Here is a 20610-nt window from a genome sequence, read left to right as displayed (position 1 = left end):
AGCCTAATTCATAGTTTAATTGCATATTTACCAACCCAATTTTGTCCTACATGCATCAATCATTTTTAAAAACAATGCTAACAACTCAAAAATCAAAATCTGAACATGTTCTGGGCAAGAAAGTGTTAGCTTCTCTGTAACAAGGCCATATTTATGAGTCATTTGTGATCCTCTCAGCTTGACGTATATCAAGGTGAAACATGTTTCCACAAATATTACAATATTATCAAAGCAATGCGTCGCTATTTTGCACAGGAATCATCACAATTTATAATGAAATTGCAGAGATGTGGTTTAGAGCGGAGGTAATTGCTTTTGGTAGCCAGTGGAGATACTTGCTATAGAAATAGCGTTTTAAAACATGTTTTTATTGCTTGTGTGGCTACATACTTGTAACAAGACACCTAATTATGTTAAAAAGCCAAATTCATCATGAATTGGAGACACAGGGTTTTCTTTGACAGCGACAATAACTAATAACGCTGATGTTGCTAATGAAGGAGATCGAGACACCAATGTAACTTGGGGTTAAGGACACTTGGTATGGAACAAGAGTAGCGGAAATCAAATCTACAACCTTTCAGTTGCACCCCACCTCTTCATCCCCGATAGAAGCCCACATTTATCAGGCCAACAAGACTTGGCAAAGAGAACTTTACCCCAGAAAGCTGTCCCCATTCTACGCCAAAGCTTTGTGGGTTTTGACCCGTGCAGATATAGATGCACAGTTTGTGTGTGGTGTCTTACTATGCTCTTCTGGCACTGGATACTGGTGCTGTTGAACCTCAGAGCCGGGACACTGAGCGTGTTGCCTTGAATGTGAAAAATACACTCGTAGTTCCTCTGTCCGGACTGCGGCTGGGGCAGGTTCTGTGCCAGCAGTGTGATTGGCCTCATAACTCCGGCGGGGATATAGATCTGAGTGGAGGGCAGGATTTGAGGACACTCCTGGAGATAAGAAAATTAAGAGCAGAGAGGTTGAGATGTGACTGGAAAAATAAGAAGATACACTACAGTGCTGTGAAAAATGGCACATCATAGCTAGTGACATTCAAATAAAGATGCACAATGTACAACCTGTACAAGTGCAAAGTTCATTGATATGAATATATGGGTTGAAATGTTTTCCATAAGGAGCATAACCTTTTTCTCTGAATGAGGTCATAAAAACACTACTTTACATTTTCACATGAGGACTGGATAACATGGATTACCTGTCCATTTTAACATTTATTTATGATTAGTGCTGTTGGCCAGGACCGCCGTTAGACAATTCCAAGGGCCCATGGGAAATAGGTAATTATTAAAAAATAAACTCTAGTTTTTTGCCTTTGTGTGAAATGATTATTGTACAATTTGGCACAAACCTAAATTTAATTTGATGAATACAGGGGAAAATTCTTCGCTAATTTATTTTTTAGTTCAAGATCACAAAATTAACAGAATAAAATAAAATAAATAAGTATCTTTATGAAATAGAAGTCTGTCCTGCTTAATTTAAAGCAGAATAAATTAATTGTCCTGGTTGTAGGGGTCTCCAACTTTCGTTACTATTACAGCTGTCAACTAGGGATATTTCGGATTTTTCGACATGAAGTTGTATGACATCCCCCTCAGCAGTGTAATCCAGACTCCCGCCGTATCCCTGCGCACTGTCGCCTGTGCATTCATGTGTGTGTGACGAACACACTCACGGTAATGCCACTCTTTTTCTGCAACGGAGCGCCACGGCCATCTTGTTTACGTATGTGTTCCACAGCGGAAGAAGATGCCAGTGTCTTCATCACATACACACAAATGGAGAGGTGACAGTGCGTAGGCGGGAGACAAATATAACGCTAGGCATTTTGTGAGGTCAGATTTTTTTGAGAAGGCACTTTGGTGATGCAAATATATTACATGTTTGAACACATATTGTTTTGAGAAGCCAAACTCTTTACTTAAATGTCCCCAGCAACTAAGTGGAACTACATTCTTCATCACCAAAATCCGACCAGAATTGGACTTAGGAGACCAAGTGGGGGGTAAATCACTGTTGATGGACTACACTGTTGATGGGGATGTCATACAACTTCATGTCAAAGAATCCGAACTATCCCTTTAAATTGTACACTACTTTATTTACCAAGCACACCTCCACTCAAACAGTGTGGCCATCCTCTTTATGCTATTTTGTGCTCATTTGTCTTTATATAAAGGCATAAAGTCTGAATTCAAAAGTTGTTATAAAAAACTACAAAGAGTTGTAGCACATATTGTTTGGCCCTTTGGTGAGCTACTCAAAATCACTTGGCCAGCAAGGAGACCTCTGTCATAGTACCACCATCATAAGGTTGGACACTATGTTTATGTTCATTAAACAACCACACACAACTAGTGTTTTGAGAACAAGACATAGGGCCTCATTCATGAAACGTTCTTACGCACAAATGTGTTCTTAAAGCCTTCTTACGAAGATTTCTGGCATTCAGGAAACGTGTTCTTAACTCACAGTTCTTAGATCTAAGAACAAATTCTACGAATGCTCAGGAGGACTCTTACGCACAAGCAAAGCTTGCACTTTCAATGCGCAATCGCCCTCATGATGGATTTTGCAACCTGATCCCAAAAAATGTAGTGCAAATAAAATATCCCAACAATTATTTATCATCAAAACAACTAAAATATACTTGATCGATAAATATATATTCAAATCCCAATTCATCAACAAAAAAGTAGCTGGCTGGACGTGCGCTGCGCAGAGAGAGAATGTAAAGGGACCATTAGATTTATTTGCTGAAAGCGACGAATATTTGATGTCCCACTTCAGGCTTCAGGCTTCCCTCTCTGTTCTTGCAGGTGTGCAGGATCATCAGAATAACATCGCAATGAAACGTGGTGTGCCTATTGCGCACGTAGCACCCCTAGATAACGACATGTGCCCCCAGCCACGTCTTGAGCCAGAGCACGGGGCTGCTGTATTAATTAGGCAGCGTCTAATCAAATGTAACCACAGAAAAAGTAAACTGTCACACACAAACTTATGTATTTTGACTTTATTTTTCCATCATGATTGTGTAAATATTTTCTAGAGTTTCCAAAATGGTTTTAGTTTTTGATTGATGGCCCACCTCCCGTTTCCTCCAGATCCCTCCTGTGCAGTCCAATCTTTTTTTTAGTCTATTTTAAGTCAAAACAGTTCTTTTTAACCTCTGCGGTGGCGCGTTTCTCCGTGGAAACGGCATTTATGTTGCCTGCAATGGTGCTCCATGCCGACTCTTTTTGGATGGCCTGATGACCGGTGGATACACGTGAAAATAAGGTGGTCTTGTGTTCGCTCACTCCTTGTAAAAGCACCTCTATTTCAGTAGAATTGAAGTTTTTCTTTTGTTTGTTGTCCAGCTGCTCCTCAGTCTTGCCCTTGTGCGTTGCCATCTCCGCCTCCAGCTGCCTGTTGCGCACGGCACATTTTTTACCTTATATAGGAAATAATAGGCGGTGACCTATGCAAATTAGGGCTCACATGCACGGGCATCGCAGTTGGCATTCATCAACCTAAGAACACCGGTGCGAACGATTATCCCTACTTAAGAACGTGTCGTGAATGCGGCGCAGTTTCCAACCCGCGCCTTCTTAAGTACAGTTCTTAAGAAGACTTTTAAGAAGATATTCGTGAATGAGGCCCATAATTAGTATAACAACAATAAGAAAGCAAAATTGTTCAGTGGCATTTGAAAAAGTTAATGCGTACCCCATGAATGTGATATCCACTTCCTTGTGGGACAAAAACGAGCTCCAAACAACCCACATTGCTTGTTTGTTTTAAAAACAAAATGTCACTGATAAATAGTCACATTTGGAGTCCGAAGAGGAGAAGCTAGGCAGATAACTTTAGCTAGCTAGCTGCCACCAGTGACAGCGAGGCAAAGTGTGTAAACAAAGATGCAAGAAAGGTCGAACAACGATAGGTTTGATGAGCACGTGATCAAACATGCTGGCATCGATTGGCGTAGCCTGTGTCAAGCTGTCAAACTGAAACCATTGAGGTTTTACAGACTAGTATTGATTCTCGCGGCAATACCGGACAAAGTGCATCTCTTGTCGCCTCGATACGGGTGTTGGCAACCCGATGTGACACAGCACTGATGTAGGGTGTGCTGCCACACGCCGATATTTTTTTGTGATCGGCTTTAAAAGGCATTTATCGGCATATGCCCATCACGTGTTTTTACTAATTGATACTAATCAGTAGCTGATCTATCCAAGCCTCCTTTATAAATAAATACAGGAGTACAAACTGACAGAAACTTTAATGATAAATAAATGCAGTATGCCTGTATAAACAGGTAGATATATAAACTTGTTTTTAAGTTCATTAGTAACCCATTTAGATTCATGAAGCGTTTATAAGGATACCATTTTTTTTTTTATTAAAGTGGCATATCATCAATGAAAAGTGCCAACTTGCCAACATTGGTTTTAAATTGGCTCTACTGGCATCAAGTTTTCACCCAATCCCTAAACAGAAGAACAGAAAGACAGACAGACAGATGTAGAGAGGAAGAAGAGAAGAAATCAATGTGGTTGCTGGAGTGAAGCAGATTGTCAACAAGAAAGGCCGGCTGTTAAAGTCTGAAGTATTCACAGGTGCTGATGGCACTGTGATGGACTGCCGCTATGCCTCAAGGCTCTAACAGAATAGAATGGAGGGAAAAGGACAGACCCTCTGTGTGTGTGTGTGTGTGCACGCATGATACGAGGATACTAGGGTTCCCGCTTGACGCATCTAGTCTGAAGTAGCAGCCATTGTTAACGTTGAAGGAGCATGTTGAAGCATCTGTTCCAATTACAGCAGGGAAATCCTGCATGGTTGATGCACGCACACACAGACAAGCATAGAAATACACAAAAACAAGGGCGTCACTGGCAGCGATGGATTGTGGGAGCTATTTCATTTGGAGTGTTGACAGGTGCATCAGATAGTGCAGTAGTGCTAGACAATGAGACACAACAATCTCTTCTGACCACGAGGAGATTCCTCATGGGGTCTCTCTCGCTCTCATTTCTCTGCACTTTTTCTTTTCACCCTTCACCCAAACTTTATATCTTTTTTTTATTTACTTTTTCTCTGCCTGACTGATGATGCTTTTTTACTTTTGTTTCTGCAAAAAGGGACAAGACAACATATTCATTTTCTTGACTTTTTAGATAAAGGGTCAAAGTCTTTTTCTTTTTTTTTTAATACAAATTTGCATTTGCAAAGTATGAATGTAAAATTATAAATACTGTAGTAATCACAACAAATTGCAACCTGATCTTACAAGCTTTAATTAAAGACTGCCTGAACATGTTAAATGGGATATTCCATGTTAAATTTTAATTTATGACAAAAAAATGAAGATTCAGTTTCATATATCTGGTTTATTATACAGTTTGTGTTCTGCATACACATAGTAAAGGTTGGTTCAAATTGGATAAGCTTTGGGGGAGAGTCTGCCAGTAAAAAAGCAAACAAACAAAGACAAAAAATTGCACAAAATGAAGATTTCTGGAAAAGTTAAAAACAGATTTTACGATAATAGTAATAATAATAATAATAATAATAATAATAATAATAATAATAATAATAATAAGACTAGTATTAGTCATAATAATACCGTAAATCACAGTGTATAAAACCTTTTTTCCACCAGTAAGAAGCAAAAAATCAGGGTGCGGTTTATACACGATGCCAGGTCTGTGACCAGACTCGGACTGAAAAATAATATCAGACAACGCTTCCACAGCGCTTCAGCGGAAGATCACTCATACTACAAGCCCGGTCACACCGCCTGAACTTTGCTGTAGCGTCCCTTGAACGGTAGGAAGACGGGGCCGAATTTCAACAACACTCGTCACCGCGCACAAAATGGGGAAAAAAAATAGAAAACACGGGCGTTGTCCGAGTGGTGCACCGCTGAAGCCGGCATTGCTTTAGCCTTGATTTAACGGTAGCAAACGTTGGTTTAGTGGTAACGCGAGCGGTGATAGAGCGGCGTTCTGTGCATGCACATATGTATTCTTTGCACTGTATTCTTTACTTGCGTATCTTGCATGCTGCTGTAACAAGTGAATTTACCCGCTGTGGGATAAATAAAGTACAAAATACATGTGCATCAGTTATCCATGTATTGTACATAACACATAATGCTGCACTGCTTCAGTGTGAATTTGAATTGTATTTTACATCATCTGCAATGTTTTAATGGAAGCTTAGGTTAGCTTCAGTGTATATAGAGATTGTTTCACTGTGTGAAAATAAAGACATCAGCCGTCAGATAAGTTAGAAAGAAATTGCATACACAAGCATTTTCAGCAACTGTACAGCAGAGGGCGCTAAAGTCAAAGCAACTGTCTGACCCACAGACGGCTATTCCCAAATGGGCTTCATGAATTCCATTGCAGATGAATTGATGGACAGCAGATTTCTCCTTTCTTCTTCTTTTTGAAATTGCTTAGTACCTTTACGCATGTTGATTTGAGATGAAAGAGCTGGCAAGCATTTATGAACTAAACTTTTTTTTTTTTTCCCCGTCGTGAGACTGAAAATGGGGGTGCGGTTAATACACGGGTGCGGTTTATACACCGTGATTTACGGTAATCATAATGACTATTATGATTATTATTGTTATCATTATCATTATTATTATTATCATAACCTGTATTGCTGATTGGCTGTGATAACACATCTCATCATCACATTGTAGATGTAAATTTAATGATTGAACAAACAAATGGTCAATGTCAATCTCATTTGTAGGATATTAACTGTAGCATGAGTAAGATACTAAATGCAATGCATCGAGGCAGAGATAAACCAGTGGGTGAGAAAAAGAAGGGAGCCATTTGCTGGTTTATTAAAGTGGGAGATGAGACTTGAGGACGGCTGCTGCATGGGAGTCATACACATCTCAACTAATTCCCATCGGGTCAATATGCACTTTATAACACCCACTACCACAAACCAAATGTTAATCTTGCCCTTTGGCGCTGTGAAGTCAGTTAGTTGTGTGGAATGTTTTACTTTATTAGCCGCAGGGCAAAACACTGACACTGTGATCAAAAGTTGTTGAGGGTGAGCCCCTGGCAGAATTGGTTTGAGTTTGTCTACGTGTCCTCGTTTAAGTCTCGTTTAATTTTCAAACCATTTTGGGTGTGTTGAATTAATATAGGATACATTTACCAGAGGATTCTTTTTTGTTTTTGTTTTTTGAAATTGCACTGTCATATATGTTCCTTAAATTATCCTAAAATGGCAACGTGACATAAAAACAGACGAGAAAGTCCCATTGAAAACCATTGAAAATGATTTTCATCCCACATTTATGTGGCAATCATTTTATATGTTTTAATCGGGACTACCAGCTTTTAATGGTTGATTTATATGTGTCCACCAGATGGCAGTGCTTTTTCCCCATTCAAAGCATGCAGCAAAATTTTATATATTTTACTGCAGTGTCGCCTTGCTACTGAAATGATAAGTGTGTGTCTCTACTGATCTTGGATAATGATGTGCATGTAAAAAACATTTGTTTTTCTTTTTTTTAAACTATATATACTGTATATATGATACACATATTATATATCATCTGCGATTGGCTGGCGACCAGTCCAGGGTGTACTCCGCCTGTCGCCCAAAGTCAGCTGGGATAGGCTCCAGCATGCCCCCGTGACCCTAACGAGGAGAAGTGGTATAGAAAATGGATGGATGGATATTATATATCATATATATATAGAATATATATACTGTATAATAGATAAAAACAGTGGCGTTATGTTAATCATTGAAAGGGTTAAAAAAAAAAAATATATATATATATATATATATATATATTTTTTTTTAACCCTACAGTTTGGGGAAAATTACTTTTTAGTCAAAAGTGACAAACGAGTGAGTGAAGGACTTCTTAAGGGATATTAATTATCTATTTCAACAAAAAATTGAGGAATGAGAAGCAATAAAAAAAAGTTAGATCATCTTCTCTGTCACACCTAAAGTCATCAGATCCTCACTGTCCTTAAATGACTTCCTATCTGCGGAGGGAGATGTCTCGTCTGCAGTGATGTCAGAGATGAGGCAAGAGCACACCGATTGGCTCCCGGCCATTGCCCATGCGGCCACCTTCCCATGGTGCTGACAGTCTGTTGAGTATGATAGATGAGGATGTATCTACTGTATGTGTGTGTGTGTGTTGGTGTGTGTATACTTGTGTCAGTGTCAAGGGGGTCACCACCGTCACCACAGTGATAAGGGTCCCCACGGATTAGCGTCACAGTCCAATGAAGCGGTTCAAAAAGGAGGGGGGAAACACCCCATCGACCAGTGTTTTTATTTTAAACACACACAGTATGATGACCACATCCCTCAAGAGAGCACATCTGAGTTCCAGTCACTAATACAGTTGTAGTTTCAGGTATGTTCACACTTATGGTTTGGTACTCTAGTCTGGACCTAACAGAAAGTGTGCGTTCATACTAGTATTTTTGTCATGAGACCAAAGGCTGCACTGTACAGAACAGTATGCATGAAGTATGGACTTGATTGGACAACTTTCATGACCTAATTCAAACATTAGACAGTGCAAGTCTAATAAAAAAAATAGCAGATATGAAGAACACAACATAATATTTTCCCTATAATGCTTTGCTAAGTGCTAAATGCTGCAGATTGCTATTGATGTAGAAACAAATGTAAGTGAGTGACGTGAAACACAGGCTCGCAGCAGCCAGACAGCACATGTAAGTGCATGCAGTCATTGGCTGGTGTACATACAATTACTAGTCAAAATAAGGGAAGAGAATTTGACTAAATCTTTTTAATTTAATGCTATTGGGATGTAAGAAACGCTCTCTGAATGTTCTGTTTTCCTGTTTAGATGCTACATTTGGATTGACAAGAATACGCTGCCTGATGGAGCTGTACTATAGTGAAGGTCTGAGTGCATGTAGCTGACGTCATATTCTTTCATAGCCATCTATTAACAGTGTCTCTGCTGGTTGCAGCCGAGTAGTGTACTCAGTTTTGCCACAAATAAGACACAATTACCTTACTGACCCGAATATAAGATGGTATTTTTTCCTAGAAAAAGATGTACAGTCATTGTGGTTTGAACATCGTGCCCTCACTCTATCATGTTTTTTTTTTTTTTATCAATTAATTAATACATGATCACTATTTCGTGGCTGAATATGGCTTATTATTCGTTTTTAAAAAATGCATATTTAAGCAAATTGTACTTTTTTGGCGCAAAACTAAATTAAGCATTTTGGCTAAATGGCTAAATGAACTAAAATGGCTAAATGAACTAGCTACTAAAAGAACTAAAATACAAATACAAGGCAGAAGAAGCATTCTCATTGTTAATGCAGTATTATACATTGGCCACTAGGTGGCCAATAATTGTTAATTAACAATTGCTAATTGTTTGGTGAGACAAGCATCAGAAGTGGTACATTTACTGCAGGTTTAAGTGATCTCACAAGAGGTACGATAATAACACGATAGCCACAACAATAACACTCTAATAATAATAATACCATAATGCCATAACCCACGACAAGCTAAAACTCAAATCTGAACCTCCAATGTTACTTCCTGTGATCCAGACATCTGTCCGCCCACCACTAAGGTCCCCTCGGGAATACATTTACTGTGACACACATGAGCAGGAGTTTTATTGACATCTTAAATGGCTTTACTCTCATTATGTCTAGTATATTGGGTAATACAAGGGTAAAGCATTTTAAAGCCGCTATTACGATACGTTGATGAGACAATAGCCACCGCAGTAAGTAAGGTCTTTTCTAACGTATCAACAATAATGATTTGATTTAGACAATTGTTTTTTCTTGTTTGTTTGTCAACCAACATTTTACTGCGATGCTTTAAGACAGGGGTCACCAACATGTCGATGGCGAGCTACTGGTCCATCTTTGGGACTTTGCTGGTCAATTGCAAGAATATTAGAAAAAAAATGTATTATTACATCAGTGCCCTCCCCTGCCGCAGAGCGACAACAGGCACGCATTTTGACCACTGAACACGCCCGTACGCCTCGCCACCCTCCAGGCACAAAACCTGCAAGCTCCAGCCAGGAGCCCAGTTCCCAAAACCCGACCGGAGGTATCAGCGCACATGCAGCCGATCGCCCGCCGCAAGGTTATGCGAGGGAGAGAGAGTGAGTGAGCGCGGGCAGCGATGTGCCTGAGTACACAAAAGTAGTTATTGCACATTAATATGGCTCCAAATCTGCCTTTGCTACATCAAAATTAAGGCACAAATATAATGTAACTCCATAGATGTGCACCTCCAAAAAAACCTTTTGAGCTGCAGCTCGTTGGGGCTGCATTGACCAAAGTGCAGCTCAGGGGCCATCCGCGGCACGTTCACAGCCAAGACCAGGGATCTTGGTCTCAAAAAGGTCGGTGTTCCGGGTCTAGAGATGCTGATCCAGGAACATTATCTAGCATGGTGGTTACTCGGACTGTGTTGGATCATAGTCGACCTAGAGAACTGATAAACTATGTGATCTCTACTCCACTGACTGTACAGACTACACACACACACATACACCTCCATTAGAACAGCAGCGGCTCTGTCTGTTATCACTGATGACAAAGCGTGATTGTGTGTCAATTTGGATGCTATCAAGGCCCGGATGGTCAAAGAAGAAGATGTCGCTGATCAGCATCAGTTTGCGAGATCGATCAGCGCTGCAAAAAATATACAGTGAGTGTTCTGACGGCTTAACTAAATTCAACTTAATTTCACTGTACAGAAAATCAATGTAATTCACGTCTCTACTTAAATGTAAACAACCCCTGTAAAGTTCTTGCTTCAGTGTATGACGACTCATCCTTTAGCTCGCTTTTAGCAAGCACTTCCGAGACAGTCCTAAATATTTGATGGGAGAAGTTGTTTTCTGCGACTTGCTGTTTTTTTACATAAAATCAAACATGGTTTTTATATGCTCCTGTTTTCATTTTTAAAAATTCAAATTTTGCCCCAATTGTTGTAGACTGTCTCGTTTTTCGTACCATATTGCACTTCACGTACCAGCGTTCCCTTAGCCCTGTACTGTATTGTTCCGTGAAATTAAGTCCCCAAACAAAGCACCCTGCGCATTGCTGACTCACTGTCTGTGCATTTTTTTTTTTTATTAATTGTGACTGATAAATAACCCACCATGGGACCAAAAAAGTTGCACATGCCAGAAATACAGCAAGTGAGGCAAAATGTGTCCAAAGGCCTTCGCTCCATGATTAACAACAATGGCGCAGCTACTCATCACGGAGTTCTTTTTGGAAAATGTTATTTCTATTTTTGTTTTGTTTTTTTATATATATATTTTTTAGCTATGGTCTTAAGCTTTTGATGAGCTGATGAACAACCCATTTCACTTTAATGATCGTTTGCAATACAGTCGTCCCTCGCTACATCGTGGCTTGAACATCGCTCCCTCACTTGATTGCTGTTTTTCAAAACATTAATTAATACGCAATCGCTGTTTTGTGGTTGACTACGGCCTATTATTAATCAAAAACATGCATATTTAAACAAGTTGTCTATATTTTTTTGCCCAAATTAAGCACTTTCAAGAATAAAATGGATAAATGCACTAAAATACAAACACAGTATTAGCCATTAAGACCACAACTTGTGAATGTAGTACAGTATTCTACTGTACATTGGTGTCAGTAATTGGTTAGTGATACCACCACCGACTCACCAAACTTGAACAACGGGTTTAACTGATCTCACAACAAGCACAATAATAATAACAATAATAATATGGGTTACTGTGCAAAATGTAAATTCTTGCAATTTTCCCCCGCTCTTAAAGTTTTTGTATATTTCTGTATCATGGGTGTTTTTCAGACTTTTTTCAAAAATGGCATCTTATATTCTCAACACTCAAATAATCAATTTATTTGAATAATCAAATAATCCCAATGTTTTTCCAGGTCTACAGTTTAAAAAGGCACTGCTGTATCTAACAAGCATTATTAGCCTGGGACTTAAACTGGAGCAAAGTTATTACTTCCCTTTCATTCTAGCGGTGTGACTCACCTCTGTGCTCCATTTCAATAACAAAAGTTCTCATCTACTTTGCTCAAATGAAGCGATTCCCTCGACTAGTGCCAGGTGTAAGGAGGCCCGGTTCCACAGCACCACACAACGAGCTCTTACATGAATGCAATGAAAGACACTTTGAACTGTAAGAAGCCTTTTGCAGAGTCCACCCACTCATCCCAGAACAGAACCATGGAAGATATATATATATATACAGAAAGGTGGAAAAGGCACAAAAGATGAAACATAAAAAGTTCATGCTGTTGGAGTGTAGGAAGCTGATAGTATAAATAAAAGGTATATACCTGTATATACTGATAAATGCAAATATTTAAGCTAAATAGTTGTGTATTTTTAGTAAGTTTGAATATAAGAAAGCTTCAGGAAAAGCAGTATTTCTGAGCTCAATAATTAACACCAGCAACCAAGGAAGAAAGCGAGGCAGGTGAAATGACAGAGAATTATTGAGAAGGTATAGAAGAAACATAAGGTGCAGGTTGTGTCATGACCCTCAAGTATGCTTTTATCTCCTGAATGGTTAAAACATCCCTTACATTCTCCTCCCACTCCTCATCCCTTCAGGTTGCTCCACTCATCTTAAGGATCTCTTTCTCATCTTCATTTTAACTTGCCTGGTCCTCTTTTATAGCTGTCTTCCTCCTGCTCCTACCTTACGCAAATGAACACATAAGTCACTAGTATGACAGTCAGTTGTGTGTAGACCTCTGCCAAGGAACATCCAACCTAGAATTCTCCTTCTTACATCTTCATGTGTTCCTCAGACTTTCCTGTTGTCCTGAGTATTGGTCAATCCGATGCCTCCTGTTAAGCACATCATTTTTGCTGACAAAGAGAAACTATCAGCTGCAGTCTATCATAATCACTGATGAGAAGTTAATAGGGCTTGGCCTTGTCAGATTAAAATACATTCTTGAAACTTCAAATATTTAGCTGCATATCCTGTATATGTTTGACCCTGTGTGTACCATCATTCCACCCTGCAAAAAGAACAGCTCAAATAGATTATTACAGGCGCAAAACTAGTGCGACATTCAAACCCATGATGAATGTATGTAAACTTCTGACCCGCAGCTGTATGTACGACTTAATGACACTTTAACGTCAATTTAACAACAACGTGCTTGACACCATCTGCCCCCAGTGTTTGTTCTTCTAAATTGCAGTTTAATGGTGCATGAGAGGTTCTAATGGTAAAAATACTAAAAAAAAAAAAAAAGATAGAAACACCACCTTTGAGCAGTAATGTTTTACCGTGTGTTTAATCAGATATTGAATGTTCATTTGTGCAATTTTGTATAGGTAAGTACTTTTAACATCCATCCATCCATCCATTTCCTATGCCGATGTCCTCATTAGGGTCACGGGTAAGCTGGAGCCCATCCCAGCTTATGTCGGGCGAGTGGTGGGGTACACCTTGGACTGGTCGCCAGCCAAACGCATACGAGTTTTTTTTACACTAAACAAACAAACAAAAATAATATATAAAGTATATATATATATACTGTATATATTTGTCCTGTCCAGCCATTAGGGCAGATAGTATTGTTGATCTAAGTGCCCTGAAACAAAAATATTTTTAAAAACTCAGTTAGTTAGTGGTTGATTACAACGTTCATTTCTCAGAGAAATTAATTAATAAAAGTTGGTTTACTCATGTCAACATAAGCGGTTGTCAACCTTGCATATTAACTTGTGACTTTCAACAGAGGAATCAGAAGACACTGCAGTATTTATATATAATGGCAGTTGTTTGACATTGTTGTGCAAAATTGAAATTTGTGCATTTTTTGAGGGGGATGAAATGATTGAGAAGTCTACCACAAAAGAAGGCACAGGTCCAATGAATATTTGAAGGTAAGATTAGGCAGTTGCTTTCTTGTTGCCCCTCCCACTGTTCTTTGCTTGTTTTTTTAATATTTTGACACCATAAATCAGCTTTTGCAAAAACACACAAGCAATAATGATGAAGTTAACGCTTCTACAACAAGTCGACATAAATAGACTGGTATTTTCATATAAATGAGCCCTTTAGGTCTCAATTTCACGTGAACGAAAGCGGTCAACTATGCATGTCAACGATGGTTTAAGAGGGCACTTTTAGAAGAACACAGTGAGCAGTGAGTTGATGAGTTGGTCGACTTAGACAGGTTGTCGACAATTATCTCTCAGTTATTGTTTTTTTAGTCACATAATCAAAAGCCCCAAAATCAGGTGGGATAGGCTACAGCTCACGCATGAACCTGAACAGGATATGCAGTAGAAATGAATTCTCATTTTTCAGTCAAAGTTCTTCTGTAGTGCCTTGAGACACTGGTGCAAGAAACAGTAGCTCGTTTTAATGCATTTAATCAATTAATGCTGAGTACAAAATAATCATGAGTGATGCTTGTCTACAGGGAACACGTGCATGGTGGGATGTTCTCAATTTGCATAAAAAATTCCACCACTCCACTTTTATTTATTTCATTAGTAAAGCAGTCCCTTGGCGGCATGCTTGCAACTAGGCCACCTTGCCGCCACAACTCTCCTCCCCTCTTTTGTGTTTTACTGCAGGATGCTCCACCTTTCTCTTCTCATCTCATCTGTCTCTTGCCATTAAACACACCAATGATCACAGAAGCATCTGGAGATGCATCTTTAAGCTTTAATACATTTTGAATAATTAACACACACACACACCTACACACACACACACACACACACACACACATATATAGGGTAGAGTCTATCAGTGGCAGACGGACCCACAGGGAGGAGAAGGGAAGCTCGCTGTGTGCCAGCCTCAGACAGAGAGCCGCAGAGCTGGGGGAGCTCAGAGCTGTGAGCCAGCCTGAGCTCTAGCAGACACACATACAGTGGAAAAAAGGCTGGCGATCTAAAAGATACAAAGGTTGCGTTCACATATTTCACTTTGGTTCATGTTTGGTTCTGTTAAAATGAACTCTTCTGCGTTTGCTCTGAATGGTTTGTTTGGTGGCCAAGTGGTTAGCATGTTCAAGATTCAAGATTCAAGAGAGTTTTATTGCCATGTGCATAGTAAAACAGCAGTTATACCATGCAATGAAAATCTTATTCTGTTCATTCTCCCAAGAAAAGAAAGAAAACACAAGAAAGAATAAGAACATAAGAAACAAACACAAAAACATATATACCAATAAATTAAGCAACAACAACAGAAGAGACATTAATACAAATAAATAATACAAATAAATAAATAAATAAATAAATAAATAAAGTGCTATGAGTGTGTGCGTGTGTTGCGTGCGGCGTGTGCGAGTGCTTCGTTGAGGAGCCTGATGGCCTGTGGGTAAAAGCTGTTAGCCAGCCTTGTGGTCCTGGACTTCAAACTCCTGTAGCGTCTGCCTGACGGTAGGAGTGTGAATAATGAGTGTTGTGGATGTGTGCTGTCCTTGATGAGGTTGTGTGTTCTGCGTAGGACTCTAGATTTATAAATGTCTTGCAGTGAGGGGAGGGCTGCCCCAACAATGTTCTGTGAGGTCTTGATCACCCGCTGGAGTGCCTTCCTATCACGTGTTGTACAGTTACCGTACCAAACAGTGATGGAGGCGGTAAGGACACTTTCCATAGTGCATCTGTAGAAGCAACTCAGGATTGTGGTGGGCATGCCAAATTTCCTCAGTCTTCTCAGGAAGTACAGTCTCCTTTGGGACTTCTTCATAATTTGTTGGGTGTTGTGAGACCAGGTGAGGTCCTCGCTGATGTGTGTGCCAAGGAACTTGAAGGTTTTCACCCTCTCCACCTCAGTCTCATCAATAAACAGGGGTCTATGCGGCTCCTTTTCCCTTGTTCTTGGGTCGATAATCATCTCTTTAGTCTTATCTGTATTGAGAAGGAGATTGTTATCACGACACCAAGCTATGTGGTCCGCCACCTCTCTTCTGTATGATGTTTCAACACCACCAGTGATCAGTCCCATGACTGTAGTGTCATCCGCAAATTTAATGATGCTGGTGGTGTTCTGGGAGGCCACGCAATCGTAGGTGAAGAGCGTGTAGAGGAGTGGACTCAGCACACACCCCTGTGGGGTCCCAGTGCTCACAATTCTTGAGCTGGATGTGCGATTGTGGACTCTGACTGACTGGGGCCTGCCTGTGAGAAAGTTAAACACCCAGTTACAGAGGGAGGGAGACAGGCCAAGTGTGAGGAGCTTATCTGTGAGTTTGTGGGGGCAGACTGTATTAAAAGCAGAGCTATAGTCTATAAATAGCATTCTGACGTATGTGTCCTGGCCCTGTAGGTGAGAAAGGACTGTGTGGATGGCAGTGTTGACTGCATCATCCGTGGACCGGTTCTGGCGATATGCAAACTGTAGAGGGTCCACGGTTGCCGCCGGGATGCTCTTTTTGATGTGGGTCATGACTATCCTTTCAAAGCACTTCATAACAATAGGAGTGAGTGCTATAGGGCGATAGTCATTCAAGCAGGTCACGTTGCTCTTCTTGGGTACGGGCACTATGGTGGTGGACTTAAAGCAGGTCGGTACAGATGCTTGTGCAAGCGACAGGTTAAATATGTCGGCAAGCACATCAGCTAGCTCTGATGAGCAAACCCGAAGTGCACGTCCTGAGATGTTGTCTGGGCCTGCTGCTTTTCGTGGGTTTGTTTTGTTTAGAACCCTGCACACATCAGCTGATGTCACCATGAGAGGTGAGTCCTGTGTGCTCCGCAGGTTCAGCCACCCTCTCTGCTCATCAGGAGTTTGGGTGTCAAAGCGGGCATAGAACTCGTTCAGCTCATCTGGAAGTGTGGTTTGGCTGGACGTGGCTACGCTACTCTGCTGTCGATAGTCTGTGATGTGCTGGAGCCCCGCCCACATGCGCCGAGGGTCTGAGGTGGAATAGTAGCCATCCAGCTTCTGTCTGTACTGTCTTTTGGCCTCTCGTATGGACCTCCTCAGGTCATATCTGGCCTTTTTGTAGTCATCAGCGGTGCCCATGACAAATGCAGTCGAACGAGCACGTAGCTTAGCCCTTCCATCACAGTTCATCCGCTGTTTTTGGTTACTGTTGTTGGCCACACAGTCAGGAGATTGGGAAGATCTGGGTTCGAATCTCCATTGGGCATTTCTGTGTGGAGTTTGCATGTTCTCCCCGTGCGTGGGTTTTCTCCAGGCACTCCGGTTTCCTCCCACATTCCAAAAACATGCATGTTAGGTTAATTTAGAGTTAATTGGCGACTCTAAATTGTCCATAGGTGAATGATTGTTTGTCTATATGTGCCCTGCGATTGACTGGCGGCCAGTCCAGGGTGTACCCCGCCTCTCGCCCGAAGTCAGCTGGGATAGGCTCCAGCGTACCCCCAGTGAGGATTCGCGGCATAGAAAATGGATGGATGGATGGTTTGTTTGGTCAACGCTATCATCCGAACAAGCGGACCACGACTGCTTGAGACATGGGTCTTGGTCCGCTTACAAGTGACCTCTGGTGTAGTTTGGTCCACTTGAACTCAAATGTGAACGCTACACGGACCAAAGACACAGAAGATGCAAAAATGACAAATATGTAAGAGAAAATGTATTGGAACTGCTGTCATGCCGCCCTCTCCCTTTGTGTGTACGACAATGGCACACTTTAGAAGTACATTTTAGAAACTTTTTGTCAAATCTAGGCCAGAAAAAAAACACAATTTCAAAAATAACCTGTAGTTGAGGTAATAATGATTAGCCCCCTTCATGAAATGGGGTAATGACTAATGACTTCACTCGCTAAATGTCCCGCAAAAAAGATCAGTTAGGATAATCCATAATGCCGTGTATAGAGAACAAACAAATCCTTTATTTCTAAAATCACAAATATTAAAATTTACTGATTTAGTCAACTTTCAAACAGCTAAAATTATGCAGAAAGCAAACAACAACCTGTTGCCCAAAAAATGTCATACAGTACTTTTCTACAAGAGAGGAGAAATATGATCCCAGGGAAAAAATAAACTTAAAATACACAAGAACAAGGCTAAAAACCCACAGTACAGTATTTCAGTATGTGGAACCAAATTATGGAACGGATTGAGTAAAGAACTCAAACAAAGCACTCAGATGAACAATTTTAAGAAGCAATACAATCAGTTGATGTTTGCAAAATACAAGGAAGAACAATCTTGAACTTGTTTTGTTATGTTTATTTGTATGTATTATTATTTATTGATTATTATATTGATTATTATATAAGATTAATATTTGTTATGATTGTGGAAAAACCTTGACAACTATCTTACCATATTGTTACATGACCTAATCACTTTTCTATGTATTAAAAAGATCACATATAAAATACAGGAAGTGAATAAATTTACAGAAACAGATGTGAAGCGGATGGGGGGTAGGATTAAATAAACTTTGCTTCTTCCTACTCCTTTTGGACATGTGGAACTGTGAATTGTATTATGTGATGTATTCCGTTGTAACTTGTATGCATGTTCAAATAAAATTAAACCATCACGATTACCATTAACAAATAAAACCTTTGTCTTCTCAATGAAATGGGTCATGCACCAAAGTGTGTTGACAGGCTGGAGTAAGTCCAGAAGAACTTGACAGTGATTGTCTTGCTGGAAGACCCAGCGATGACCCAAATATAGATTGACTGCAAACTTTATGACCTTATTCTTCAACACATCAACATTTTTTTAAGGTGGTCTCAAGCACATGAACAAGTTTTCCTATGTCTGAAGCAGCAAAACATGTTTCATCAGACCAATGGACCGACTTCCAAAACCCATCCCCATGTTTCAGACCCTCTTGGGCAAACTTCAGTCAAGCTTTGACGTCCCTGTGAGAGCAATGGGATGTTTGTTGTATGATTTAAAGCCCTAACAGCAGTCTTACATGAAACATCAAGTCCAGTGGAAGCCAGTTCAGTGATATTCACCTTTGCAGACATCTGAGGGATCTTGTCCACATCTCTCAACTAGTATTCTCTCCAAAGATCGTATCTTATTTCTTAACTTATTTTTGTAATTGGTTTATTAGTGCTTCACAACGAGTATGTTTACATGCAATCAAATAACCCTATCATAACCGAAATATTAGCAATAACCCGGTTGCGCACAACCATGTAAACACCAATAACCCGTTTGAAAAACCGGAATATGAGCATATTCTGTTTTTTTTTAAACCCGAATATTACCCTCGGATTACTCCTTCGCTAACCTGAAAATGGGGTCATGTATACGCCTATCGGGATACCCCGATCAAAAGGAACAGTAATTTGTGTTCTGCGCATGTTCTATTTGAAAGGAATCTTGTGTCTTTGGCAGGAACTACTTGTAAGCATGACAACACGCAAAACCCCACACTGTTGGAGCGAGGGGGAACAAGTCACCTCGTTAGTGTGGTGAAAGACAGGAACGTTATGTCTTTTATTGATGGTAGAAAATACCGTGATAGGGAAATCTATCAGAATGTGAACAAGCAGTTACGCAAAGCAGGGTTTGTATGAACACATCTTCAAAAGTGTCCGGAGGGGTCTGGGGATATAGCATGGATGTGGATGGCACAGCTCCGCCTCCATTTCCTATTTCTTCACGTTCTCGCCTTCCATTAATGAAGAAAGTGAGACAGAATAGTGTCAAGTACTGGTGGTGGGTCAGTACCAGCACCAAAACGCAAACAAAGGCGTTCGCTATCCGCCGTGCCGGTGCTTTTGGATACAGGAAGAAGAAGCGGAAATTACGCACATTGCTTCATGAAATTTACCATGCATCAAACCATTGTCAGTGCGGGTTTTTGTTTTTTTTCTCTACTTCACGCATGTAAACGGGTTATTTGGAATGTTTCAGAAACCGGAATGTTGACCTTAACCCAAATATTGACTTCATGTAAACATAGTCACTGACACAATGCACAGCAGTTCTAGAGACTGTAAAACAGTTACAAACAGCAATATGTCCTCCCTCTTAGGATGATCTACTCCCTTCAGTCTGAGCTCCAGACTGATTTGTTTACTTTTTGGCATGATATCACTTAGCCAATCCCTTTTGATCAAGTGGTCAGGTGATACTAACTGTGCTTCTTGAAGCCACTTAAATAAAGCCCCGGTCACACCGCCCGAACTTTGCTGTAGCGTCCCTGGAGCGGTGAAAAAAATTCAATTCGTAACCGCGCACCACTGTTTAACAGAAGTTGGCCCCCGTTAATGCAACGTCGTATATGCTCGGCCACCGCTGATGGTCTCTCCCACCGCTCTGAAAGTTTTAAACTGCACAAGGCAAAGTTAATCACCGCTCCAAAAACGCCCAGTCAAAAGTTTGGCGTCGCTAGACGGAAGTTTGTGGACGCTTGGGTTTGCTACGCCAACGCAGAAATCTTGAACGCTGGACCACTGCTGCTTCGCCAGCTTTGCCCGGGCGGTGATTAAACGTTGCACAAACTTTGGTGGAGCGGCTGTAAGCGTTTTATGAGCGGACACGGGATTGCTGGAACGGTGTCAGGCGTTGAAGCAGCGATGAAGCAGCGATCCATTGCGGTGATGAACCTTGGT

General features: G+C 40.6%; 1 protein-coding gene across 2 annotated transcripts in view; it reads right to left on the bottom strand.

The window, feature by feature from the left end:
• The window catches only part of LOC129194286 (plexin-A1-like), a 316667-nt gene that overhangs the window by 80768 nt on the left and 215289 nt on the right, over nucleotides 1-20610 (bottom strand). For both annotated transcript variants that reach the window (XM_054799421.1, XM_054799428.1), the window contains exon 10: nucleotides 748-948. In XM_054799421.1, coding sequence (XP_054655396.1) covers nucleotides 748-948 — 201 coding nt within the window. The remainder of the gene's footprint in view (nucleotides 1-747; nucleotides 949-20610) is intronic.

The sequence above is a fragment of the Dunckerocampus dactyliophorus genome, chromosome 1, assembly GCF_027744805.1.
Source record: "Dunckerocampus dactyliophorus isolate RoL2022-P2 chromosome 1, RoL_Ddac_1.1, whole genome shotgun sequence".
Classification (NCBI taxonomy): domain Eukaryota; kingdom Metazoa; phylum Chordata; class Actinopteri; order Syngnathiformes; family Syngnathidae; genus Dunckerocampus; species Dunckerocampus dactyliophorus.
Note: the sequence above shows the minus strand (reverse complement) of the source record. Positions and strands in the feature narration are given on the sequence as shown.